The sequence below is a fragment of the Acinonyx jubatus genome, chromosome B2 (assembly GCF_027475565.1).
Source record: "Acinonyx jubatus isolate Ajub_Pintada_27869175 chromosome B2, VMU_Ajub_asm_v1.0, whole genome shotgun sequence".
NCBI classification, from domain to species: Eukaryota; Metazoa; Chordata; class Mammalia; order Carnivora; family Felidae; genus Acinonyx; species Acinonyx jubatus.
Window position 1 is genome coordinate 108,130,332 of NC_069385.1, and position 26,760 is coordinate 108,157,091.

Below are 26,760 nucleotides of genomic sequence, written 5' to 3' on the forward strand. Positions count from 1 at the left end.
ATTTTGAGAGAGAAAGTGGGTGAGCGTGAGAGGAGGAGGGACAGAGGGAGGGAGAGAATCTTAAGCAGGCTCTACGCTCAGGACCGGGAGATCATGACCTGAGCCTCAATCAAGAGTCGGATGCCTAACTGACTGAGCCACCCAGGTGCCCCAACCTTTTTGATATTTTTGATGAGCTTCCCCCAAATCAAATCCTAAATAGTCTTTTTGACCTTGAACTACCTTTGAGTTATTCCAGATGTTTCCCAGAACATCTCAAAGGATTTGTTCTCTCTCCTTATAAAAAGGGAGATATCAAATTTAATTAGGCTTATCTGGTATATTAAATTACACGGGGAGCATTGTCAAATAAGAAATAATACTGATGTGGGAAACAAAAGCAAAAGGAAACGCAGATAAAATTCAGTTTCCTTATAACCAGCTGCCCAATGACAAATACTTGAGGCAGGCAGAGAATAACATTCTTCCAGGAACTCCCAACTATCTTATTGTTAATGCTTTGCCAGAGGGAAAAACAACCTTAGCTTGACAATAGCTAGGCCTCCAGGATCTTGTGGGTCTTCTTAGCACATGAAAGTCCTTTTGGAAACTTCCCCTTGCTTTTACCTCCCCCAGCTCCCAACTATCGAATTAGTCACTCCTCACAATCCCAGTGCAACTCTTTCTGCCCAGAGGTCCTGTCCCTGTGCTTTAAGAAAGCCACCCTTTTGCACCAAAGACTTCTCAAGAATTCTTTCTTGGGGCGCCTGGGTGGCTCAGTAGGTTAAGTGTCCAACTTTGGCGCAGGTCACGATCTCGTGGTTCACAAGCTTGAGCCCCGTACCGCTTTGGATCCTCTGTCCCTCTCTGTCCCTGCTCCTCTCCCCGCTTCTCCAAAGTAAATAAACATTTGGGCACCTGGGTGGCTCAGAGGTTAAGTGTCCAACTCTAGATGTCGGCTCAGGTCATGATCTCATGTGTCATGAGTTCAAGCCCCACATCAGGCTCTACAAGGACAGTGCAGACCCTGCTTGGGATTCTCTCTCGCCTCTCTCTCTGCCCCTACTGGGCTCATACTCTCTCAATCTCTCTCTCCCTCTCAATAAATAAACGTTTAAAACAAACAAACAAACAAACAAACAAACAAACAAACATTAACGAAAAGAATTCTTTCTTGGCCATTGGCTTCGAACCCCAACACGTCAAACTGCATTGGTACTAAGCCTTCTTTATATATATGCCTGTATGTGTTATGCCCAGAATTCGCAATCCCCAAAGACCACCAGGGAGCCCGGTCCGATGCAAAAGCAAAGAGCCTTTATTCGAGCTAGATCCAGCTCAATCCCCAACCTGTACTGAGGCAGCGGTGAGATGCCGGAGAGAGCCAGCGAGTTTCAAAAGCACAGAGGTTTTATAGGAATCTAGGGGCAGTTGGTGAGATAATGGTTGTGGCCTTAGCTGATTGGCTGGGGAAGGGTCGTGGCCTCAGCCTATTGGCTGGGGAAGGGTCGTGGCCTCAGCCTATTGGCTGGGGAAGGGTCAGAGTCCCATTAGGCAGGTTGCTGGGCAGGTTTTGATCAGGAAGTTTGAATGGGTGAGCGGGAGATTACTCAAGGGTAGGAGGCGTGGTCTGAGGTTTCTGCGATTTTCCCAGAAAGGGGGCCATGTCGGGGACATAGTCACTGAAGGTGGAGGACACAGAACAAGATGGAGTCGGCTGGCGTAGGTCCGCTCTTTCATATACATGTTCTGGAAAACTTGTAAAATTCCTGGCAATCTGATGTGTCCTAATATAATGTCGGCACTTGTAATTCTAATTACTGTCTTAAAATGTATGTCGCAAGAATACCCAAGTTTCTTTGTCAATTGCATTACAATGAACTCTCATCAGATCTTTTTACCCAGGTCATGTTTAAGTCCTTTATCATTTACAGGCAGTTATTGTTTTACTCAGATACTTTTATAGAACCTTCCTGTAAGCGAGTTTCATCTTCAGAGAAATTCATGGAAAGGAGTCTGCCAAGTACCATCGGACTCACGCATTGCGAGATCACGACCTGAGCCGAAATCAAGAGTCACATGCTCAACCGTCTGAGCCACACCGGAGCCCGTAGAATACAGATTTCTGGTAACTTTCAGATCATACAACTGGACTGGTGAGAACAAAGCCTGCTCTTGAATCTCCTTGGAAGGGACTATAGCAGGCCCTCCTCACTAGTCAGATGGCAGCCAAACCACAGGGCCTTAAACCTTGGATGTGCACCTTGGAGCTGGAGAAGGCTCCCCCCTGGCATCTGGTCCTGTGCAAGTGCTGGAGACATCCAAGAGGCCAGATCGTGAGACCTCACACTTTAACTGATACGAAACCCTTTCTTTTTTCTTTTTTTCACAATGGCCCTGGCCTGGAAAGATGACCCCCCTCATTGGTGTGAAGGGGGATAACCTTTGCCTTTCGGCCTGCTTGATTCGTCATCCCAAACTCCTATCTGTCCACATTCACAGCGCCACCTTAGTGGAAGTGGTTTGTGACCGGATGGGGTTTGTCCCTTGTCTTTGGTGGTCATCACTCTCCTTGGGTCTACAAATGTCTAGAGAGCTGGTGCAAGGTATGATTTGAAGTGGGGTTCGGGAACTAACGGTCAAGAAAGAATTCTTGAGATGGTTTTGATGCAAAAAAAAAAAAAAAAAAATGTGGTTTTTATTAAAGCCCAGAGACAGGATCTGTGGGCAGAAAGAGCTGCACCAGGATTGTGAGGAGTGACTCACAATACATTTTAAGTGGGGTTAAGTGGGGTTAAGTGGGGAGGGGCGGAAGAAACAAAGGAAGTTTCCAGAAGGATTTTCTTTTTTCTTTTCTTTTCTATTTTTTTTTTTAAATTAAATCTGCTCTTGCTTTATTTTATATATTTAGAGTATAACACAATGCCTGGTATATACTGTTGCATTTTTTTTTCAATATATGAAGTTTATTGTCAAATTGGTTTCCATACAACACCCAGGGCTCATCCCAAAAGGTGCCCTCCTCAATACCCATCACCCACCCTCCCCTCCCTCCCACCCCCCATCAACCCTCAGTTTGTTCTCAGTTTTTAACAGTCTCTTATGCTTTGGCTCTCTTCCACTCTAACCTCTTTTTTTTTTTCCCCTTCCCCTCCCCCATGGGTTCCTGTTAAGTTTCTCAGGATCCACATAAGAGTGAAACCATATGGTATCTGTCTTTCTCTGTATGGCTTATTTCACTTAGCATCACACTCTCCAGTTCCATCCATGTTGCTACAAAGGGCCATATTTCATTCTTTCTCATTGCCACGTAGTACTCCATTGTGTATATAAACCACAATTTCTTTATCCATTCATCAGTTGATGGACATTTAGGCTCTTTCCATAATTTGGCAATTGTTGAGAGTGCTGCTATAAACATTGGGGTACAAGTGCCCGTATGCATCAGCACTCCTGTATCCCTTGGGTAAATTCCTAGCAGTGCTACTGCTGGGTCATAGGGTAGATCTATTTTTAATTTTTTGAGGAACCTCCACATCCAGAAGGATTTTCTTATGTTAAAGAAGCCTCACAGGATCCTGGAGGCCTAGCTATTGTCGGCTAAGTCCGTTTTTCCCTCTAGCAAGGCATTAGCGTTAAGACAGTGGTGGGGGGCGCCTGGTTGGCTCAGTGGGTGGAGAGGTGACATTCCACTCGCCATCTCGGGGTTGTGAGTTCAAACACCACATTGGATGTAGAGATTACTTCAAAATAAAATCTTTTTAAAAAATATAACAAGATATTCCTGGAGGAATGTCACACTCTGCCGGCCTCAAGTATTTGTCAATGGGCTGCAGGATATAAGGAAATTGGATTTTATCTTCATTTCCTTTGGTCTTTGTTCTCCCCATCAGTGCCCAGCCGGGCAATGCTTCTTAGGTTATCTCACTGTGTCCCCAACTTGTCACAAGTGAAATCAGACATCTCACTGGTTGACTCCCCTGGATTTACATCATTGAGTTAGTTAGAAAAGGCACCCTACCAGGGGTGCTTGGGTGGCTCAGTCAGTTGAGCGTCCAACTCTTTTTTTTTTTAATGTTTTTATTTATGTATTTATGTATTTTTTCTTTTTTTTAATTCTATTTTTTTCAAGTTTATTTATTTATCTTGAGAGCAAGACCATGGGAGAGGGGCAGAGAGAGGGAGAGAGAGAGAACTCCAAGTAGGCTCTGCACTGTCAGTGCAGAGCCTGATGCAGGGCTCAAACTCACAAACTGCGAGATCATGACCTGAATCGAAGTTGGACGCTCAACTGACTGAGCCACCCAGGTGCCCCTATTTTTATTTATTTTTTGAGACAGAGATAGAGAAGAGCATGTGCAGGGGAAGGGCAGAGAGAGAGGGAGACACAGAATCTGAAGCAGGCTCCAGGTTCCGAGCTGTCAGCCCAGAGCCCGACGCAGGGCTCGAACTTGTGAACCGCGAGATCATGACCTGGGCCGAAGTCAGACACCCAACTGACTGAGTCACATAGGCATCCTGTGCATCTGACTCTTGATTTCAGCTCAGATCATGATCCCTGGATCATGGGATGGAGCCCTGCGTCAGGTTCTGTGCTGAGTGCTGAGCGTAGACCCTGCTTGAGATCCTCTCTCTCTCTTTCTCTCTCTTCCTCTGCCCCTTTCCCCCGCTCACTTTCTCTCTAAAACAAAAAATTTAAAAGAAAGAAAGAAAGAAGGAAAGAAAGAGAAGGAAAGAAAGAAAGAAGGAGAGAGAAGGAAAGAAAGAAAAGAAAGAGACAAAGAAAGAAAGAAAGAAAAAGGAAGGAAAGGAAGAAAGAAAAAAAAGAAAGGAAGAAAGAAAAGACCTATCAGGAGGGATTCACAACTCAGGGTTTGCTTCCTTTAGCAGAGCCATACTTACCTGGTTAGGAGGAAATATAGATAAGAATATGATCAGAAACCTCTCCTTAACTCTTAAAGATATTGTAGAATCTGTCACTCAAACAATAGCTGCCCAACAAAGATCCTTAAACTCTGCAGTAAAGCTGTCCTTGATAACAGGATAGCCCCTGATTATCTTTTAGCTGAGCAAGGAGGTGTCTGTGCTGTGGCCAATGCCATCCGCTGTACCTGGATTAACACTTCTGGGGAGGCTGAAACTCAGTTGCACGAGCTCGCTGCCCTAGCCACAGGGCTTAAAACAGTGACTCCTTCGGCAGAGTCTTACTTTGACTTATTCGGTTTTGACTGGTTTGGGTCTTGGAGACCGTGGCTCTGAAGTGCGAGGCAGACATTGGGGATTATCCTGTTTGTGCTCATCACGATAATCTCCGTGGTGCCTTGTACTCTCTCAAAAGCTTTAAATGCGAGTTCACAGCTATACTTCACCAAGTGCACCATCTCCCGAAGACTGGACCGTCAGAAAAAGAGCAAAGAGGACGAACTGACTTAAAAATGGTGAACCTTGGGGCTCCTGGCAGGCGTGGTATCCATGCCATGGAACATGCAACTGTTGATGTCAGGGTTGTGAGTTTGAACCCCATGTTGGGTATCAAGATGACTATTTTTAAAAATTTTTTTCAATGTTTATTTATTTTTGAGAGACAGAGAGAGAGCGTGAGTAGGGAAGGGGCAGAGAGAGAGACAGACACAGAATCCAAAGCAGGCTCCAGGCTCTGAGCTGTCAGCACAGAGCCCGACGTGGGGCATGAACCCCCCAACCGTGAGATCATGACCTGGGCTGAAGTTGGATGTCCAACCGACTGAGCCACCCAGGTGCCCCTGGAGATGACTTTAAAAAAAAAACCCGTGAACCTGAAGCTGTAACTTGTGACTACCTTAGTCACGGAATGTCTTAAATTTCGATCACGTCTCTCAGTTAAGCTTAGAATCGAATCAAAAGGGAGAAATGTCTAAAAAGAGGGGCACTGGGGTGGCTCAGTAGGTCGAGGATCCGACTCTTGATTTCAGCTTGGGTTATGATCCCAGGGTCGTGGGATCGAGCCCCAAGCTGGGCTCCACGCTCAGCATGGAACCTGCTTAAGATTCTGTCAGTCAATCTCTCTCTCTCTCTCTCTTTCTCTCTCTCTCTCTCCCTCTGCCCTTCTCCTCTGCTTGTGCACTCTTTCCCTTTCTTAAAAAAAAAAAAAAAAGAAAGAAAAGAGAAAAAAAAGAAATTGCTAAAAAGAAAAGAAAATCCCCAGGCCCCACATGGATCATGGAGTCACTTATGTCAAGGCCCCATATCAGGAAACCAAGACTTCATACCTAACCTAACTGTAGTTTTAACCCTCCTAGGGATGTGACCCTCAACCAGTCAACCTGGGATTACCTGCAGCACTAGAACATTTACGGATAGACTCCTTCTGTTCCCCCTTAGGGAGGTGACCTTACCTAAAACAATACACTCGTTGCTAATAATTTCCTTCCGCTACCCCACCCCCTGCCCTTACAAACCTGTTTCTACAGCTGGACGGAGCTTTTTTCTGTTCGCTAAGTGGGATGCTGCCCGATTCATGAATTGTTCAGTCAAGCCAATTTGATCTTTTCAGTTACTCAGATAAATTTTTATTTCACATCCCTAACCCACAGATGAGAAAAAGGGGACTTCCGGAGAAGTAAAGTAACTTGCCCCGAAGCCACCCAGACAGAAGTTGGCGGCATCTCGCGCCAGGGCAAGGAACAACAGGTGGGGTCAGCGTCTTGCCGGGCTTCCCAGAACCCAGTGGGACTGCCCAGGGCCTCTCAAAAGCTCAAAGGACCTGCTAGTTTTGGGGCTTCCCCAAACGATCCCTGCCCTGCCCCCCAGGAACCTTAGAGAGCAGCTCTGTGGAAAAAAGGAGGCAGAAAGTGGTGTGGAGGAACTACTGGTCTTTAAGAGGTTCTTCAAGAGAGTGTGACTTTCTCTTAGACAAGACTTGCAGAGGGCAGGAGGAGGAAGAGGGAGGTGGCTGGCGGAAATGATTCCTGGGAAGAGAGGGGGCGGCAGAGGAGGGAGAGGGCGGCTTACTTAGTTTAGTCTTTGAGGCCACAAAGGAGACAGGCGGCAGGGCAGATTGGAAATCCGGCCCCCCACTAAGCATAAGAGAGGGGTGGGTGGGTGTCGTGCAAATGGAAGGAAGCCACCACGGACCACTGCTGTAGGAGGGAACTTGAAATCAGCCACCAGCCGGAAAGACAGGACGAAAGGGCACACAGACACAAGAAGGATCTGGACGCATGTAAGGTGGACAGGTCCCTAAGCTAAAGGGATTTGGAAGCTGCCTCTGTCCAAGAGGTTAAAGAGCTCACATGCACAGGCCCGGGTGTCCAGCCCAGAGAGACCAGAGGGGAAGCCAGGGAAAGATCTGGAAGGATGGGCGATGTGCAGCTGAGGGGCTGCTGCAGATGGTCTGGACTTCTCGCTGCAGCAAGAGGCTGGAGACTGGGGGAGAGGGCACCTGGGGCAGAGACTCCAAGGTCAAGAACAGGTCAAGGGTCCCTTGATCCTTCCTGTGAGGGCAGTGGCTCGGCAGTAGCAAGTGTCGAACGACACAAATGATTTGAATCAGAGCACGTTTCACGCAGGAAGGAGCTCATCTGTTGCCACAATCTTCAGCCCTCCCCGCCTCGCACCCAGGAGGGTCACTTCATTTCTATGACCGGCTGGCTCACGTGGGTGCCAGATTTTTGGCCTTTGAGACACCTGCAATGCCACCTTTGGAGACCCCAGGTTGGGGAGGGGACGAGAGAGGAGGCTGGCGTCCCAAGGGCCCCTAACTTTGCCCAATGCCCTCTCCTCAGATGCTGCTCCTTGGTACCACGTCTGTACGGGTCCTCGGGGAGGGACTGTTGTGCCTTTAGCGTCTCTGGTACTGCCCATAAATGTCAACAGCGCCCTCTAGTTTTTGTAACAGTCACACATGCCTCCCTGGAAGTAGGGGTGAGATCACTCTAACTGAGAGCTCCTGGAGCCCCTCTTTGGTGCTGGGGAAGTGACTTCCACCCCTGCCAGAATTTTCTCGGCATAGAAGCACGGAGACACAGAAGCCAGTGGCAATGGCTGTTTATTATAACAATGCCCCCAAGTGAGGGAGAGAAGGGAGGGCCCAAGCCTGGAGAGGTAGGCAGCGGGTATGTGTGAGCAGGAAAGTGTGGAGAGCCTCCACAGCCACTGGGGAAGTGGCACTTACTCTTCAGTAGAATATACTCAGAGAGGGAGAGAGACTGGGGGAAATCCAGCCACCAGAAGCTGGCTGGGGAAAAAGAGAAACACTTTGGGCTGGGGGGGGGGGGTGGGCAATGGACGGCCTGGTGCTGGAGTAAGGGGCCCAGGTGCCACTACCTGGAGCCCGTTCCATTGGCAGGGAATGCGGAGCCGAGAGCAGTAAGGAGTGCCCTGCCCCTGAGCCCGGAGCCCTGCAGTGGTGGTGGTGGGCGCCGGGCTCTTGGGGCTCCCCTATCCCCACATGGTTGTCTGCAGCCACTGTGGGGAGGAGAGAAGCAGATCCAAGGACGGCAGGGAGGGTGGGGCAGGATGGCTGGGGGAGCAGAGGGCAAGGGGAGCCGTGAGTACCTGGTTCAGATTCAAGCGAATATAGCCAGTGTTCTTGGGGTCCATGGATAGAAAGTATGCTGTTTGGGAGAGGAGGCAAGGGAAGGGGTTTGAGAGCCGAGTCTGGGGTCTGCAAGACCCAATCCCAAAGAAGCAGGAGGTCAGAAAGGGCATCAGAAGCTGTCCCTTGCTGCCTCCAGGCTAACCCTCAGCCCAGGAAGGAATTAATGATAAGAACTCCAAGCCTCGCCATGAGCCACACACAGAGCGTCGCCATGTGTGAAACTCATATGTTCTGTGGCTCCGTCCTATGAGGGCAATACTGTTACTGCCCACATTTTATAGATGAGAACAGAGGACAGAGGCACAGAGAGATAAAGCGACTTGCCCAAGGCACACAGCCAACAAGTGGTGGGGCTGGGATTTGAACCCAGATCGTCTGTGCCCTAAAGAGGGGGATGGTTTGGGAGCAGGGCTCCTCATGTGGGCGTGTGGGAGGCGGCCAGTGGTCCCCGACCCACGGTGGGGAGTGGGCAGATGACTGACTCACTGAACATGGCCTTGAGCCTCAGGAAGCAGCTGATGAAGCTGTCAAAATCCACGATCATGTTATCGTTTGCATACCTGGCCACCAGCACCTGCATCACCTTGTTATTCAGCTTGATGCCTGGGAGAGAGAGGAGTGCGGAGGGGGAGTCCAGCCCCCTGGCCACCGCGTCCTCCCTCGCTGCCCCCAGACCCTCTCCCCTGACCCCCTGCTAACCTGCTTTCTCAATTGCCAAGCGCATCTCATAGGAGTTCAAGCTGCCTGAGTTGTCCTCGTCACACTCTCGGAAGATGTCCTGAAGGGATAGACAGAGGGGGTGTGCATAGCATGGTGGTGGAAATAATGAAATACTTCAGTATAGTTAACCTACAAGGACTACCCAAGACCCCAGCGCTGCCTACCCTGGCCCCCGCCCTGAGCGCCCAATATTCCTGTCATCTAGTGACTGTAGGGGGCCTCTGGCAAGGGGAGGGGGCTAAGACCGGAGTCAGGGGTCTGAAAGACCCACTCCCAACTGGGCCCTCTGCACCAGTCCTTTAAACTGGTGATGCCTGGACTATACTGGTTGTTAATCTGACTAGCTAATGCACCAACACTCCAACAGATCCTGTCCTGTGTGTGTGTGTGTGTGTGTGTGTGTGTGTGTGTGTGTCTAGTCAGGGGCTCCAGGTTCTAGCATCGTCCTTACTAATCCCCATCACTCTTGAGGACCTCCCTTTCTCCCCGCCATAAACTGCCCCTTCAGTGTTTTTTACCGTCCATTTCTTGATTTTTTTCCACAGGATCTGGAACTCCAGAAGCCCTAGCTTGCCAGAGCCATCTTTCTGGGGAGGGGGTGGTAGTCAAGGATGCCAGAAGAAGGAGTGAAGAGGGCATCTTGGGGCCAGGGAAGCAGAGAGGCTCGCTGAGTGGGAGACATGAGACCCGGGGATCTTGTGTGGTCACTATGGTAACAGCCAGAAAAACTGGCATCTTTTGCTACCTCAGAGCCTAATCCCCAGCAGGAAGGAGGGCATGACTGGCCAGAGCGATGGTCACCTGGGGGCCAGGCATGGGGGTAGGGGTGAGGGGCAGGAGAGCACTGGACAAGAAGATACATCCATGAGGTTGACCATACAGCGGCACACATCCAGGCCGAAGCCCTGGGTCCTGAAGTTTCTGACTGTGAGGGAGGGAAGGGGCAGGAAGAGAGAAGGAGTGAGTGGGGCATCGCAGGGGATGCAGGGAGCGGCCCAGGGGGGGTGCAAGCTGCAGGAGGAGGGTTGTGAGTGGCAGGGTGGGGGGGTGGAAGACTCACATTTGGTGACCACCTTGTTGAGCAGCTTCTGTAGCTCATACATGCCTATCTCCTTGTCCTAGGAAGGGCGACCATAAATCCCAGCTCTGGCACGTTCCCCCCATCCACCTGCTTTGGGTGCCCAGCCCTCGGCCTCGGACCTCTCCTCCTGCCACTATCCCAAACAAATGTATGAAGTCCTGGTCTACGTCATTCTCACAGAACTTCTCCTGGTGGGGAAGGAGTGGGAAAGGGACCCAGTCAAGAAAGTTCCTTCACATTCCTCAGATGCTTCCTCTGGTCCCTGGACCCCACAGCCTCCCCTCACCTCCTGGAGTAGCTCAGCACAGTTGGCTTCATCCAGTTCCCTGCGCAAAAGTGAAGGAAGGTTCATGGTTATGCGGGATCAGGGAGACAGGGAATTTAGTGGGGTGCTTGTGGGGAGATCATGTCGTGTATCTGAAGCCGCGTGGAACAGGTTCCATGGGATCTGGGTTCTGATTCTGGCTTGCTACTGAGACTCCCCTTCCGTGTGCCTCAGTTTCCCTGACTTAAACTAGGGACAGAGTTGGGGAGGACCAGATGACGGCCCCCTGAGCTTGACATCCTACAGCTCTTGGGCAGGTGGTCTTGGAGCGGTGAGGTAGGGCTCCTCACCAGGACTCGCTGTGCTTTTCTGTGAAGACCCGTAGCAGGAAGTCGGCATCTCTGTGTGGCTCAAAGGTGGAGGGAATGATGACATATTCCCCCGGAGGCAGCCGGAGATGACTGCTCACCTCCCGCGAATTAGTGAAGATCTCTGAGAAGCCATGGTCCTGATACTTTATGAAGAAGTCCTTCTTCAAGCGAGTATCCTGGATGTTCTGAAACTATATGTGCCTTGGAGGTGGGTACAGGGCTGGCATGTGAGTATAGGCAGAGAGAGGGACCCCAAAAGTGAAGCTTACTTGGGCAAGTCTCCGGGGGAGGCATTACCACAAACTGACCAGTCCTGGATACCACCCAGCTGGCAGGTAACCAAAGTATCCCCTGCCCGACTCCCTACTCCTTGATCTCCTGCCCTGACTCCCATCCGGGGCCCCAACGCAGTAGAATCCTAACCCAGTAGCCCTGAGAGCCCTTGGCTGAATTCTACCCCTTGCCCATCCACATGCAGCCAGAGGTGGGGCAGTGCCTGCCCAGAATCAAGCCCATGTCTTCTGTACCTCCTTTGGGACCTAGGAAGAGAAGAGAGAGGAAGGCCAAACTCCCAGGATGGTGAAAGGACTCAGGCCTGTAGAAGTCAGGCAGTGTGTGTGTGTGTGTGTGTGTGTGTGTGTGTGTGCACGCGTGCACATGTGTGTGTTACAGCGGGACACTGGTGGCGGTGGGGGGCATAGGTTCTGACAGCCAAAAGTCCTAACGTTAACATTAATAATCCCTCAGTTTTGGACAACAAAGCATAGTTTACACAAAGTTTTGCCAGGGGGAGGTTTTTATCCCTGCAGGTTAAGGATAGGAAACCGAATCCCAAGAGGTGAGGTAACGTGCCCAATTTCACACTGCTAAAAAGTGAAAGAGCTAGGATGAAAGTCGAGGAGAGCGTTTTCCAGAACACGAGCATTTTCCATGGAACACTTGTATCCTGCAGTAGTTAACAGGTGATTATTGAAACTGGCCATTGAACACAAATATGTTTGTAAAAAGGTGAGTTAAACCAAGATAAGTAGGTTGTAAGGGATCCTGGGTAGCTCAGTCAGTTGAATGCCCGGCTCCTGATTTCGGCTGAGGTCACGATCTCACGGTTCGTGAGTTCGAGCCCCACATTGGGCTCTGCGCTGGCAGCACGGGGCTTGCTTGGGATTCTCTATCTCCTGTCTCTCTCTTTCTCTCTCTCTGTCCCTCCCCTGCTGTCTCTCTCTGTGTCTCAAAAGTAAATAAAATAAACAAAAAAGATTAAGTGGGTTGTTGCCCCGTAGGGATGACAAAAACCCATAGCTGATGCCCTGTAGAGCCCCAGGTGGGAGGTAGAGTATATACCTTTCCTGAAGGACCACAGCTAACCTTGGAAATATATATATTTTTTAAATGTCTTGAGTGTTTCTTTATTCTTTAGACAGACAGAGAGAGAGAGAGAGAGAGAGAGAGAGAGTGTGAACGGGGAAGGGGCAGAGAGAGAAGGAGACACAGAATCTGAAGCAGGCTCCAGGCTCTGAGCCGTCAGCACAGAGCCCGATGCAGGGCTCAAACTCATGAACTACAAGATCATGACCTGAGCTCAATTCAGACGCTTAACCGACCGAGCCACCAGGCACCCCTAACCTTGGAAATATCTTCAGGCATGTCTGGTGTCTGTTAACCTGGTGGGCTCCCAGCCTAGGAGGAGGGCAAGGCTTGTGTCTCTCTCTTTTTTTTTTTTTAAGATGAAGTATCTTATAATTTTAAAAATGTTTTTATTTTTTTTTGAGACAGAGAGAGACAGAGCATAAGCAGGAGAGGGACACACAGAATCCAAGGAGGCTCCAGGCTCTGAGCTGTCAGCACAGAGCCCAATGCGGGGCTCGAACTCATGAACTGTGAGATCATGACCTGAGCCGAAGTCAGATGCCCAACCGACTGAGCCACCCAGGCGCCCCTTGTGTCTCTTTTTGTTCACTATTGGACCAGTGGAGATTGGACTGGTGGCTGGCATACAGTAGGTGCTCCGTAACTATTCGAACAAATTGTCATTTATAGGATTTCGCAAAGCACAATTTCAGAAATGTGGTCAGGGATATCTCTTGGCTGCTGGAGTCAACGCTCTGGGTGGTGTGTCTGGGCGGGTGTGTGTGTGTGGGGGGACACCTGGGGACACTGTGAAGTCTCAGAACACCTGGGAATCAGGACATAATCTGCTTCTGAGCCTTGGGTGTGTGAGCTTGGGCAAGTAACCTCACCTCCCTGGCGCTCTGTCTCCTCCCTCTTCTTGGAAGGCGTTACTATTCATTAAGGCCTCTGGCAGGGTCTTGAAGGGGGTGAGGCCAGGAGAGGGAGCAAGAGTGGCTGGGGGAGGTGGTGGAGCACCCACCGAGTAGATGACAAATCCAATGGTCTGCAGCTGGGCTCCGAGGGGCCGTGCCCGTCGCCAGTTCTTCTGCATCAGGGCCACCAGGCAGGTGCAGACAACTTCGTCGTCCTCTGGGTCGTCATCCCCCTCCGGGAGAGAGATCCTGAACTGGGGGTTGGTCCAGAATGTGTCTGTGGAAGAAGCAGGTCAGCATGGCTCTGCCCTTCCCAGGGTGGACCGGCTTCCTGGCCACACACCTGCCTCCTCGGCGGGGCCTCGTGGGATCTGCCGGTCCCCTGACCCCTTCGCGGACCCCGAATCCCCTCACCCACCGGGGTGGTTCCTGCAGCCCCCCGCAGTGCTGCCCCGCCGCCAGCTGCCCTCGCAGAAGGTGGTGTGCCAACAGCCCCTGTCGTCCCAAGAGAGCGTGTCAGGCGTCAGGTTGCAGATCTCCAGGAGCGTGAAGTTGTCCAGGAAGTCTTGGTAGGACATCCTGTGGTGGAGGGCACGACGGCTAGAGCCTGTGGCACCGTCACACCCGGAGGCTCCCCCTCAGAGCCTCCCCATCAAAGGCAAGGGTGGGAGGGCGGCAGAGGAGATGAAGGGACGGGCGTGGGGGCAGAAGGAAGCCCACCCAAGCTGCACTGACCAGAACTCCCCATCCTCCCTCTTCTGAAGCAGCTGTTTCTGGGTTTCTGGGGCCACTTTGTCCCACTCGCTGGCACTGGATCAGAGACAGGAGGTGGAAAGAGAAGGGCAGGGCTCAGAAGGTATTTTGTTCCTCCCCAAGGGATTCCCTCCCCACTGAACTCCGGCCGCTGGGGGTCCTGAGTTAGAGGGAAAGACACTAGTGGGGAGGGGCTGGTCCTGGGACGCCAGCGGGTCCATCTGTGACACTGCCTGGCTGGTGGGCCAGCCGTGCGCTCTGCTCCTCACCTGACAGTGCTGCTCAGGGGCACCTACTTGTCACTCCAGGCTCCATTCCACTCGATCCGGCCCCAGGGATTCCGGACCCGAATCAGGGTTTCCGTCCTGCCTCTGTAGAAGACCTGGCGGCGGAAAGGGTGTGGTGGCAGGGGTGTGGCTGAAGGTCCTGGGGCAGGAGGGACTGTCCTCCTTGTTCTGTGTCTCCAGGTAGGGTGCCCTTGGCAGACTCACATCATGGAGGCCGGTCACGGAGTAGGCGTGCCCTTTCACTAGCATCCTCTGGGTCATGGCCTCCAACTCACTGTCGCTGGTGACCTACAGAACAGAGGAAAGAAAGGAATTCAGGATCCGGTCAGATGCACCAGGGCACCCGAAGAGATGTGAGCACTCTTGGGGTCCAGGGTTTTTTTTTTTAAGTTTATTTATTTTGAGAGAGAGAGAGAGAGACAGAGAGAGAGGCAGGCAGAGGGAAGGAGAGAGAGAATCCCAAGCAGACTCCTTGCTGTCAGTGCAAAGCCGGACTCAAAACTCCATCCCATGAACCGTGAGATCACGACCTGAGCCAAAATCCAGAGACAGACGCTTAACCGACTGAGCCACCTAGGTGCCCCCTGGATGGCGCAGTCGGTTAAGCGTCCAACTTCGGCTCAGGTCATGATCTTGCGGTTCCTGAGTGCGAGCCCCGCGTCGGGCTCTGTGCTGACAGCTCAGAGCCTGGAGCCTGCTTCCGATTCTGTGTCTCTCTCTCTCTGCCCCTCCCTTGCTTGCACTCTGTTTCTGTCTCTCAAATATAAATAAACATTTAAAAAATCTGTCATTTCAAGCCTGCCATGTGAATGGATTCGTACAGTATGGAACTCTCTTGGTTTTCCCCACGCAGCATAATTCCCTTGGGATTCACCCAAGTAGTTGCATGTATTGGTAGTTCATTTCCTCTTATCGCCGAGTTATATCCCATGGCCTCTGGGCACCGCAGTTTAACTATTCACTCCGTGAAGGACGTCTAGACTGTTCCCAGTTTCTGGCTACTATGAACAAAGCCGCTATGAACATTTGTGTGCCGGCTTTCATGTGCTTGTAAGTCTTCGTTTCTCGGGGTTACATGCCCAGGGTGCAAAGGCAGGGTCGTACGGTTCCACCCTGGGCTCATTTATTTCTTTGAATAAATATTTGCTGGGTGTCTCTTGCATATGCCAGGCAGCATCCTAAGTCCCAGGATCCGGCAGTGAATGAGACAGGTCACTGCCCCCATGGAATACGAAACTGTCGGGAGAAGATAGGCTGGGAACAACTATATTGATAAGTAAGACCATTTCAGATCACAATACATGCTAGGGGGAGAATAAAAACAAAGTAGAAAGCAAAGGGAGGTAGGAGCAGCTGGTTTAGAGTGGGAGGTAGGGAAGAGAGGCCTGAGGAAGGGGCATTTGAACTGAAATGTGAATGAGAAGGGGCTAGTCGCGCAGCTACCTGGGGGAAAGAACCATCTGGGTGAAAGCAACCGCAGGTACAAAGGCCCTGAGGCAGGACCCAGTATGGCTTACTTCGATGCAGCAGCCCATGAGGGAGGACCGCTCTATGGCCTTCCTAAGAATCCTCAGCAGGTTCCGAGGGGGCTTCTGGAGTTGGAGGCTATAGGTCACGCCCCCTGTGAAGTCTTCAAAGCCCTCTACTGTGTTGCCCCCCGACAGAGCTTCATAGGACCCATTCAGCCTGTGGGCACAGAGAGGGCACTTTTATGCTCTGGGTTAGAGATGCCAGCTTGGACACGAGTGGGTGTGGTGAGGGCAGGAAGGGATGCCCTGACCTCCATCTGCCTTTTCCCCTGAGTCAGCTGCCCCCATAGCTGCCAGTTGTCGGGCAGGCTTGGAGGCAAGCCCAGGCTTGGGGCACTCACTTGGCATATGCCTTCTCCAGCAGGGCACTCCAGAACTCAGCGCGCTCAGCCGAGTGCACGAACACCAGCTTGCCATTCTTTGTGGGCAGCCGGTCATCCACCACCACGTCCATCCATTGTCCAAACTGCCAAATCTGTGGGCAGCAAGGTGGACCTCAGTGGGGCTTAAGACACGTGTGTGCCCCCGGCCATCCTACAAGCACATGCGTGCGTGTAGGCACACACCCTCACACCCACCCCACCCCCGCTGCCGTATATGAGACCTGTGTTACACGAGCACCTCCTGGTGGCCAGGATCAGTGACACGCCAGTGTCAGAGAGCCCACTCCCCAGAAGGGCTGAAAAGTGAGTGAAAAGCTATGAAAAGCCTGAAGGTCACCCCAAGCCTCATCTCCAGTTTCTGCCTTGGGCCCCAGAGGGACCCCACCCACATTTTGACCTTGGCTGGGCTTTAGGATTTTAAATTTGGAATTAAAAAAATTCTTGTGATTCTCAGAAATATTTTGCGACACGGGCAATGTGTCCACATGTCGCTAAGTTTAAAGAGCAGATTACCAAAACTATGTGACAGCGACTCCCAATGTCATACACACGCACACACATTCACACACACGCGTGTTTCTACCAACAGGAAGAGACAGAGAGGGAGAGGGAGAGAAGCAGGAGAAGGAGGGCCACCAACAACAGATCATTATTATTATTTTCTTCGAGGGCTTTAAAAAATTAGCTTACGTGATTTCTTTAGTGACCAGATATTTCTCTGATAATTAGACAAAAATCCACCCTAATAAATGTCATTTTTCACAAAGAAAAAATGTAACTTCAAAGCAAATATAATTCTTCTTCTTCCTCCCTACCCGCTTTGTCTCTGTCTCTGCTACACACACACACACACACACACACACACCACAAAACAACTCTGGCTTTCAAATCATCCTTCACCTGAAAATGGAAAATGCCTGCATAGTTTTTCTTGAAGCTCTGCCCCTTGGGTACCACACGGTACAGCAGTTTGGGGCAGGTGGTGAGGGAGCCAATGGCAGCCAGCAGCCAGCAGTCCCCTGGAAAGACAGGAAGGGGGTTGCCTCTCCTGTACTCCCAGGAACTGACTCCGTGGCCCCCTCCCTTAGCCCTGTCACTAAGAAGTGTTCAGGAAGGAATCTAGTAGGGAGAAACAGGGCTGAAAGAACAGGCTCTGGCGGGGGGGCGGGGGAGGTGAGCCTCTTTACCTTCTGTATTACAGAAGAGATTCACAAATTAGAGCTGGATGCTTTTGTTTTCAGATTTGGGGAGGAGGCATTTGGCTTTCGTCTTGCTTCTCACTCTGGGATCTACTTTCTTTGGGAGAGAGCCAGTTCCCCCCCCCCCTCCCCGCCCCCCTGAACAAATCCAGTCACCTTCCCCCATGCCCTGCCTCCTTCTACTTCTACGCCATGATTACATTAGTGTAGCAATCAAGACATCTCTCCCTGATGTGGAGAAACGGGAACCCTCTTGCACTGTTGGTGGGAATGCAAATTGGTGCAGCCGCTCTGGAAAGCAGTGTGGAGGTTCCTCAGAAAATTAAAAATAGACCTACCCTATGACCCAGCAGTAGCACTGCTAGGAATTTATCCAAGGGATACAGGAGTACTGATGCATAGGGGCACTTGTACCCCAATGTTTATAGCAGCACTCTCAACAATAGCCAAATTATGGAAAGAGCCTAAATGTCCATCAACTGATGAATGGATAAAGAAATTGTGGTTTATATACACAATGGAATACTACGTGGCAATGAGAAAGAATGAAATATGGCCTTTTGTAGCAACGTGGATGGAACTGGAGAGTGTGATGCTAAGTGAAATAAGCCATACAGAGAAAGACAGATACCATATGGTTTCACTCTTATGTGGATCCTGAGAAACTTAACAGGAACCCATGGGGGAGGGGAAGGAAAAAAAAAAAAAAGAGGTTAGAGTGGGAGAGAGCCAAAGCATAAGAGACTGTTAAAAACTGAGAACAAACTGAAGGTTGATGGGGGGTGGGAGGGAGGGGAGGGTGGGTGATGGGTATTGAGGAGGGCACCTTTTGGGATGAGCACTGGGTGTTGTATGGAAACCAATTTGACAATAAATTTCATATATTAAAAAAAAATGAAAAAAAAATAAATAAAGCAAATTGTGAACATAAAAAAAAAAAAAAAAGACATCTCTCCCTGATATCAGTCACATAACACCAGACACCCAAGGGGCTTAGTCTGTAGCCCAGCTAGGTCCCCGGGGCTAGGCATTGATGGGGCACAGGGGCAGTAACTCTGGTTTGAGGTCACCCACCGAGTTCTCTCTCCTGGGTATCTCAGATGTCCTGGGGTGGCCGTGGGGCAGGGTGGTAGCCTGAGTGTCCTGGGCCAGGCTGAGGCTGAGGGGCTCTAGGAAAGCTACTGCGATTACCAATGGCTTCCTAGTTGCCTGGGGTACCCTTAGTGGGAGGCAGAGGGTGGGAAAAGGAGGGTTAAGGACACTCCAATCCTCCATTGCCAAAAGGACACCTAAATAGGGAGAAGCCAGGTCACTTCCTGTGGCCCAGTAAGCCACGGTGACAGACATGGGGCCTGAGGTCTCCTTGGTTTCTGCCCTGCCTACAACTTGCCCTTTTCTCTGCCACAAATACGACAGAACTCAGCCCCAGAGGAAGCCCATGCTGGTCTGATCCCTGAAAATGCGATGAGGGGTTTGGAGGAATCCTTCCTCAAGGAGGAAGATATCCCTTGGGGTTGTCATGGAAGCCCATGGGAGAGGGGGCTGAAGAGCCTAGTGCTCCTTTACTTAATACGTCAGACTAAGGAAGTTCTGGAACCGGCACTGGCTTACAAATATGTCCACAAGCTCTTTGACAGTCCTCTCAGGAGGTGGAGTCTAATTCCCTTCCCCTGAGTGTGGGCCAGATTTTGTGCTTGCTTCTAACAAATGGAATGTGGTGGAGGTGACCGCGTGTGTTCTCCTGAGACTAGGCGGGAAAAGGCATGATGGCTTCCTCTTTGTTCTCTCCCTCATATCATTCTGTCTGGGGAGATCCGTTACCATGTTGTGTGGACCCTCAAGCGGCCCAATGGAGAAGCCTACGTGGAAGGGAACTGAGGCCTCCTGGCCCGTAAGTGCGCCATCTTGGAAGTGGATCCTTCAGCTCCCGTGAAAGCTTCAGGTGAGCACAGCTCTGCCTGACATCTTGACTGCAGCCTCAGGAGAGACTCTGAGCCAGACCCACCCACCTATGCTTCTTCCAAATCACTAACCCACAAACACGGAGATGATAGATATTTGTCGTTGCCCGGGGCAGTTTATTGTGTAGCAATGGGTCACTAGTATACCACCCAGCTTACTCCCAGACCCAGCTAGCAGCGGGAGGGGCTGGGATCAGACCCGGGGGGCGGGTAACAGGAAGAACATACTTGACAGTCTCATCCTCTCCACAGAAACAGAGGGGCAGGGAAGCAGGAGAGGTTGTCTGAATCTAGGAGTCCCAGCTTCCCATCCTCAAAAGACATTCTGGCACCCCCCCTACCTCAGCCTTCTTCCCCGATTCACCCCCTCCCCCCTACCGGCTTTTTTGCTCCTCACTCACCAAGTACACCCTGGCAGATGTCTGTTGGACTGATCCCATTCATAATGAAATGAGGATTGCTTGTGATTTCCTGCAGTAAAGGAATAAAGGTCTTAGAGGGTCCAGGACGTGCCCCGCCCCCCTCCCCGGAACCTCCATCTTGCCATTCCCGGGGCATGATGCCCACCTCCAAGTTCTAGGGGAAAACAGGGTGCAGGAGGGCACAAGACCAGATTGACGTAGTTGTCGGATGTGATAGCAAAGGTCAGTAAGTGACTTTCCCAGGGGTTATCTGAGAAGTTTTGCTTAAGCATGTCCAGAACTGTCTCCAGCCCTGACGGAGGTGGAGACTAGTCCCAGGGCCAGGATTGGGGAGGTTGGGAGATTGGAAATTTCAAAGCGACTGGGACATTGTTACAAACAGCCCTCCACCCCGAAGATGAGTCCATGCCTTCCCTCCCAGTACCCACACTGGGCCTCTGCCAGGAGATGTTCTGCACGCTTTTGGAGTTGGGACCCAGATCCTTGAAGCCCAGGGACCTGGGTTCGGCAGGGAAAAAGGAGTCCTCGAACAGCTCCCCCTTCCTCAGACAGGTGGCTTGCAGGTCCTCAAAGCTCTGGTTATGGAAGTTCTGGGCGTTGTGGTGTTGGCCCATGCCCTTGGCTTTGAGGCGGCAGTGGGTGATGTGAGCCGCCATTCCCTGATTGGTGAAAACCGCCTCCGCTTAATAATGAAAAGACAAACAACCCAATTAAAAAATGGACAAGGGATCTGGACAGATTTCTTTCTGAAGATATGACCAACACTCATATGAAAAATCGCTCAACACCACTGGTCGTCAATGACAAATGCAAATCAAGGCCACAGTGATACACCCCTTCGCACCAGCTAGGATGGCTATAATAAAGAAGACTGATAACAACAACAAGTGTTGGCAAAGATGTGGAGAAGTTGGAACCTGCATCCTTTGCTGGTGGAAATTTGAAAGGGTGCTGCCACTTTGGAAAATGGCCTGGCTCTCCCTCTAACAGTTAAACGTAGAGTTATTACCGTATGGCCCAGAAGTTCCACCTCTAGGCATATACCTGAGAGAAAGGAAGATATGTGTCCGTACAAAAAGTTGGACACAAATGCTCATTGCATTATTCACAATAGCCAACAAGTGGGAGGAGACCCCACATGGCCAGCAGCTGATCCATGGGCACCAAAAATGAGAAACAGACATCCAACGGAATATCACTCGTACAAGGATACCATTCAAAAAGAAATGAAGTTCTCATCCACGCTACGACGTGGATGTAGGAGAAAGAAGGCAGTCACAAAGGGCCACCTATTGTATGATTGATTTATATAAAATGCCCCAAATAGGCCAATCATCTACATAGAGAGAGAGAGCAGTAGAAGGATGTGGTCTGAGGCAAACAGAGCCCAGTTGGTGCCAGGGCAGGGGAGGAATGCATAGTGAGGAAAAGAAGGGGCAGCTACAGGGAAGGGCAGGAGGGTTCTGGGGTGTCTAGAGGTGAGACCCAGATTGAGCACACAGAGGGCTGAGTTGCACAGAGGCAAGAGCAGGGGGTCTCAGCTATTCGTCCTCCCTTGTTGACAGACAAGGAGAAGAGTTACAATTGCAGAGCTAACAGTGCCGAGTGCCTGCTCTGTGCCAGGCACACCAGCCCTGAGAAAGATCCATGCAATACCCTCAATTACTGGAAGAGGAAGCAGGGACCTGGAGGTCAAGGAATTTGCCCAAGGTCACGGGGTGAGGGCTGGGCATGGGTCTAAGTCTGACTGCAGATCCCAAACGAGGCCCGTGATCTTTTCCTTTTTTTTTTTTTTTTAGTAAAACATCTTTTTTTAACGTTTATATATTTTTGAGAGAGAGAGAGACAGAGCCCAAGTAGGAGAGGGGCAGAGAGAGACAGAGGCACAGAATCCAAAGCAGGCTCCAAGCTCTGAGCTGAGCTTGAATCCATGAGCTGTGAGATCATGGCCTGAACCAAAGTCAGATGCTTAACTGACTAAGCCACCCAGGTGCCCTGACCCATGACCGTGACCTTTTCCTGATGCTACCTCCTAGAGGGAGGCGCCTCTCCTCAGAGGGAAGTCCTGTGGAATTAGCACCATCTTCCCATCTTCACCAACTAAGGGGATCACGGGCCACTTGTGGCTAAATTTATCTGAGGCCTCTTTACTCTTCAAGCTACCCCAACCAAGCCAACCCATTCCCCTGTCCCACATCAGCGTCTCCTTGGGACTTCTCTAGGTCCGGTAACGCTCCTGTTGTCTCCCCCTGGAGCCTGACAAACCCAAACCAGGCTGCCACCTAGAGGCCCAGAGCCTTCCTGCACAGGCAGCCCCTGTTTCTCAGCTGTACCAGATCGTTCTTGCCTCTGTGCCTCCGCCCGGGGTCATTCCTGATCCCACGCACACACCTGGTCCACTGGAGACAGTCCTGCTCAGTCTTCCAGTCCCTGCTCAATGCCATCTCCTTGGGGAAGCCCTCCCCTAACGTGCCCAGGCAGAGTGTGGGGCCGCCGTCACGTCTAACACTTTCCTTTGTTGTGACACCCGTCACTGCCTGCCTGCTGAGTTGACTTGTCTGTGAGCTCTCAAGGGTGGACGTGGGGGCTCCTCTGTCCACTATTAGGTTCCATCTGTCTCTTGGGGCGCCTGCATGGCTCAGGCAGGTAAGCATCTGACTCTTGACATCGTCTCAGGTGATGATCTCGCGGTTCATGGGTTCGAGCCCCATACTGGGCTCTATGCTGGAGCCTACTTGGGATTCTTTCTCTCCCTCTCTCTCTGCCCCTCCCCCCCCCCCCCCCCCCCGTGCACTCACTCTCTCTCCTCTCTCAAACTAAGTGAATAAACTTAAAAAATAAAATACAATGAACTCCATCTGTCTCATAGAGCACCTGGCCCCAGCAGGGGCTCAGAAATGCTTTCAGTGGATGAATGAATGAATGAATGAATGCCTTGCATTGCACTGTAGTGATTTTTCATCTATGTTTGCAAATCTGTGTTTTCTCTCTCCTGCCCTGACCCCCAGCTGCCTGTCCCTCTTTGGTCCCTGATATACTATACACTTTATTTATTATTTGTCTCCCTCACTAGAATGAAAGCTTAGGAGAGCAGGGGTTTTTGTCGTTTGTTTGCTGCTGCATTGGCACATAGTAGGTGCTCGATAGATGTTTTGAATGATGTTCCCCAGTGCTCCTAGAAGGGAGGAGCATCTTAGTTTCTCTCTGTGAAGGGATAGATGGTCATGTGGCTCGTCCCTGGGACCCTCCACTCCATTAGGGAGAATCCCCCCAAAGAGCTGACCCCAGAGCAGGTGCCTGGTAAATGGAGGGACCTGCAGACTCCCACCCACCACTGCCACGGGCCATGCCTGGGCTGGGGACAAAAAAGAGCTCACCCCAGCCTAGGGAAGACAGAGCATTGGTGCAGGCGATGAGCAAAGTCCTTGACCACAGCATAAAGGCTTCTCTGGGGTCCCCCTTTGGGGTCCCTGGGGCCTGGAGTTTCCTGGCCCCCACTGAGAAAAGTCCATTGGCTCTAAGGATTAGAATGAGTTTGCTGAATAGAGACTTGGGACCCTGTCTTTTGCCTCTTCCACAGAGCCTATGGTTTGTGACGAGAAGATACTAGGATTCTCCCCCAGGTGTAAAAGTAACTAGCACCAGGGCGCCTGGGTGGCTCAGTTGGCTGAGCGTCCGACTCTTGATATCGGCTTGGGTCTTGATCTCGGGGTCGTGAGTTCAAGCCCCGCACTGGGCCCCAGAGCCTACTTAAAAACAAAAAAAGTAACTAGCACTTACAGAGCAGTTATAAAAATAATAGTTAACAGTGTTTGAGGACTCAGTGTGTACCTGGCATGGTTCTAAATGCTTTACCTGCATTACTTCAAGGAATCCTCACAACGCTGTTGGCTGGGTTTATTATTATTATGTCTCCCTGCTACAGGGGAGAGAACCAAGGCCCAGAGAGGTTGAACTTCCTCAAGGCTGGATACCTGGTGGGCAGCAGAGTCAGTGAGGGTCACACCTAGGCAGGCCGGTCCATGCTCCTACCCATCACTCGCGGCTTAGGCTTCCTCCACTTTCCTACAGCCTCTAGGCGGTCTTTGTGAAGTCACCTCCCTTTAGGCAGCTGATTCCTCTTTTGCAGCCCTGGGCTGCCCCATACCAGAGTGGATAGCTGTGTGACCTCGGGCACGCTGCTTTATGTCTCTGAGCCTTGGTTTTCTCATCTCTCTAAAGAGGCCGTCACATCCTACCTTGTAGGGTGTTTCAGGATTAAATGGTGCAACAGACATGAAAAAGGCTGGCGTTCACGAGGCGCTCAGAAATTGTGGGTTGCCTTCTCGCTGACCCGGCTGGGTAGCTAGTATTTATGGAGTTCCTCCTGGGATCATATAGCACCCCTCCTCCCTCCCAGGACTCAGTGATCATAAGGATGCAGGAACACTTGTACTCTACATGTTGGGATCTTCTGTGAGCCTGTCTGTCTCTGCTGCTCCGTTTGCGCTCCTTGAAGCAAACTGTAGCTCGTCTCAGCCACATCTTTGGAGCATGTATTCTGTGCCGGGCACCGAGGAGTCAGAAGCGAACCCACCCCTGCATGGAGCTCTGAGAGGACCCTTCTCCGACTATCGTCCTTCAGGTTCAGCTTCATGGGCCACAGAGGCAGGGAGAAGGTGCCAGGGAGAGAGGCCACCAGGTCGGGTGGGATAATTGGGAGGTTCTTGGGGAGAGTGACTGCCTCCTTTTCCCTCCTCTAAGTTCACTCCACTCCCCTAAGGTAGGGTGTTGGGGACGCAGGGGAAGAAGTGGCTAATTTCTTTGCTCAAAGAGCAGGGGAAAGACTTAGAGGGAGGCCTGTGGTGGGGGGACAAATCTTGGGGGGTGAAGAAGGGGTCCAGATGAAGAGGGTCCAATGAGGCAGGCGGCAGAACATCCCTGAGGGGGACCCTCAAGGGGACACGCCCCTTCCCTGGGGGAGGCCCTGGTCCGCAGAGGTACAGGAATGGTACGAGCCCATCAGCGCCTACCTGGGGAGTACAGCATGCTGGTGGCTAGCGTGATGCTTGACAGTTGAAGGTTCTAGGTGGGGAGGGGGAGGGGGAGGGGAACCCCACCCCCACCCAGAACTCTTCCAATTGCAGTGGGAGTCCCAGGGCAGTGGCATCCCTGAGGACTGGTTTTGTCTCATCACCTGGCCCTTACCCAGTGTCGTCAGCAGGGCAGGAACGACTAGGCCCATCTGACCTACATCTAACTTAGAGCCTGCCTGGAGGCCTTAGGGCAGTGGTCCTCAACCTGCGAGATAGTGCCCCAGGGACCACTTAGCAATGTCTAGAGACATTTTTGGCTGTCATAACTGGGGACCAGGTGGGTGCTACTGGCATCCAGAGGGGAGAGGCCGGCGATGCTGCTAAGCGTCCTGTAGTGCTCAGGGTGAGAGACCGGGGGTGAGCGAATGGCCCGAGGTCATTCAGACAGTGAGGTGAACCACTCTGTGCCCTTCCACTACGAGGTCGCCTTAGGTAGACTCTGACTTGGCTGCCCCCCCGCAGTGAATGTACTGGGCTCCCCTGCGGGTCTAGAAGGACCACAGGAGGTGCTGGTGTCCAAGAACACTGGAGAACCCCAGGGGGCAGGCCAAGGCTGTGATCATGCCCTTCGATCATCACCCAGCCTGAGAAGTCACTTCCCACCATTCTGTCGCCGGCTTCACTTCCTGTGTACCAAGTCTCCTGGGTCTGAGCGTGTTACTCAGCTGGCTGGCGGGGAGACTTACACAGACACACACTCCACCACAGTCGTCACCAAAAATGTCTCCAGAGCGGGTGACAGACTCGAGCCCTGACAGGTGGGCTAGGGGCGTGGGCAAGCTGAGACACAGACAGACAGATAAGCCTGGCGGTGGGAAAGACAGGCAGATGGCCAGAGCAACGCAGTAAAACAAGGCATGAAGGGATAGGAAGCTCTCTGGCCCAGGGGTGTCTAGACTTCTCAGGGCACTTTGGAAGAGTGAGGACTGGGTTTGGTCTTCTCCTAGGGCTAGCCCTACGCCTCCAGGGGTCAGGCAGATGGTGAGGGCCGGGGAAGCCAGGATCTAGGGTGCCCTGTATAGCAGAAGCCAGCTACCCTCCTAGGCTGGGTGAGGTGCAGCGCTGAGCCCTTCTGCCGGCTGGGATTGGCTGCCTTCCACCCTGCAGAACAGCCTAGCTCTGCCCAGCACCCCTCTCCCCAGTGCTGTCTCCCTCAGGCCCTGAGGCCAGGTCCCCAGGCCTGCCTACGGAGTCCTGCTCCTGTAGCCTTCTCACGGTCTGGTCTTTCTGGATCAAGAGGCCAGGTTTTCTGGGATGCGGAGGGGTTCTCTCTGTTCCCTGAGGTTTTTTTCTAATGGCCTCTGGGGCTTCCCTCATACAAGCCTTTCTCACAGATAGCTGTGACAGTGGGGTGTCTGGTCCCTCTCGGCTCCTCGACTCCAACCTTTCAGTGGAGACAAGAAGAAGGGGTCCTGTGGTTCTGGCCATCAGTGGACCGTCTGGGGAAGAGGCTCATCTGCTCCTAGGGAGCCTCCAGTCCGATGGGAGAGTCACCCTCGAGGGGACATGGCCTCTTCCCTGGTGGGGGGCGGGAGGCCCTGGTCTGTAGAGGTACAGGAATGGTACAAGCCCATCAGCGCCTACCTGGGGAGTACGGCATGCTGGTGGCTATCATGGTGCTTGACAGTTGAAGGTTCTGGGTGGGGAGGGGGAGGGGAACCCCCACCCCCACCTAGAACTCTCCAAGTGCAGTGGGGGCCCCGGGGCAGTGGCACGTTTTAATAGCTGCCTTCCTCTTCTGTCCTCCTTCCCACTGTCCCTCATAGCTGGCATGGTCAGTAACCTCGCCGCTCTCCATCTGCCTGGGCCCTACCCGCTGCCTATAGGGTCATCTTCCTGTGGAGACAGGAGTCCCAGCACCCCTACCCCGGGGGCACCTCCACCACGCTGGCTGTC

The 26,760-nt window shown here is 51.9% G+C and overlaps 1 protein-coding gene and 1 long non-coding RNA gene across 4 annotated transcripts in view; one reads left to right on the forward strand and one right to left on the reverse strand.

Moving 5' to 3' along the window:
- LOC106974015 (uncharacterized) overlaps window positions 1-16,302 on the forward strand; it is a 27,389-nt gene extending 11,087 nt beyond the window's left edge. Inside the window, exons 3-4 of one of the 2 annotated variants that reach the window (XR_008298585.1) lie at window positions 1,934-10,704; window positions 11,001-16,302. This is a non-coding gene — a long non-coding RNA (uncharacterized LOC106974015). The remainder of the gene's footprint in view (window positions 1-1,933; window positions 10,705-11,000) is intronic. The other variant, XR_001430082.3, reaches the window with a different exon arrangement.
- CAPN11 (calpain 11) lies at window positions 7,989-26,538 on the reverse strand. Of its 2 annotated transcripts, none has more exons than XM_053222746.1 (21): window positions 24,802-24,842; window positions 20,218-20,471; window positions 19,769-19,838; window positions 17,108-17,226; window positions 16,166-16,299; window positions 15,813-15,981; window positions 14,500-14,583; window positions 14,305-14,390; window positions 13,991-14,065; window positions 13,674-13,834; window positions 13,363-13,532; window positions 10,974-11,185; window positions 10,645-10,684; window positions 10,478-10,546; window positions 10,338-10,395; window positions 10,138-10,202; window positions 9,796-9,864; window positions 9,257-9,335; window positions 9,118-9,160; window positions 8,515-8,573; window positions 7,989-8,424 (listed from the first exon to the last, which is right to left on the reverse strand). In XM_053222746.1, the coding sequence occupies exons 1-21, from the start codon at window positions 24,815-24,817 to the stop codon at window positions 8,135-8,137; spliced, it is 2,322 nt and encodes a 773-aa protein (XP_053078721.1). In that variant the 5' UTR covers window positions 24,818-24,842; the 3' UTR covers window positions 7,989-8,134. The 2 variants fall into 2 exon arrangements, with proteins under 2 accessions (XP_053078721.1, XP_053078722.1); XM_053222747.1 differs by lacking the exon at window positions 24,802-24,842 and adding an exon at window positions 26,449-26,538 and having other exon boundaries at window positions 8,262-8,424; window positions 9,044-9,160.
- Window positions 26,539-26,760: the final 222 nt, after the last annotated feature.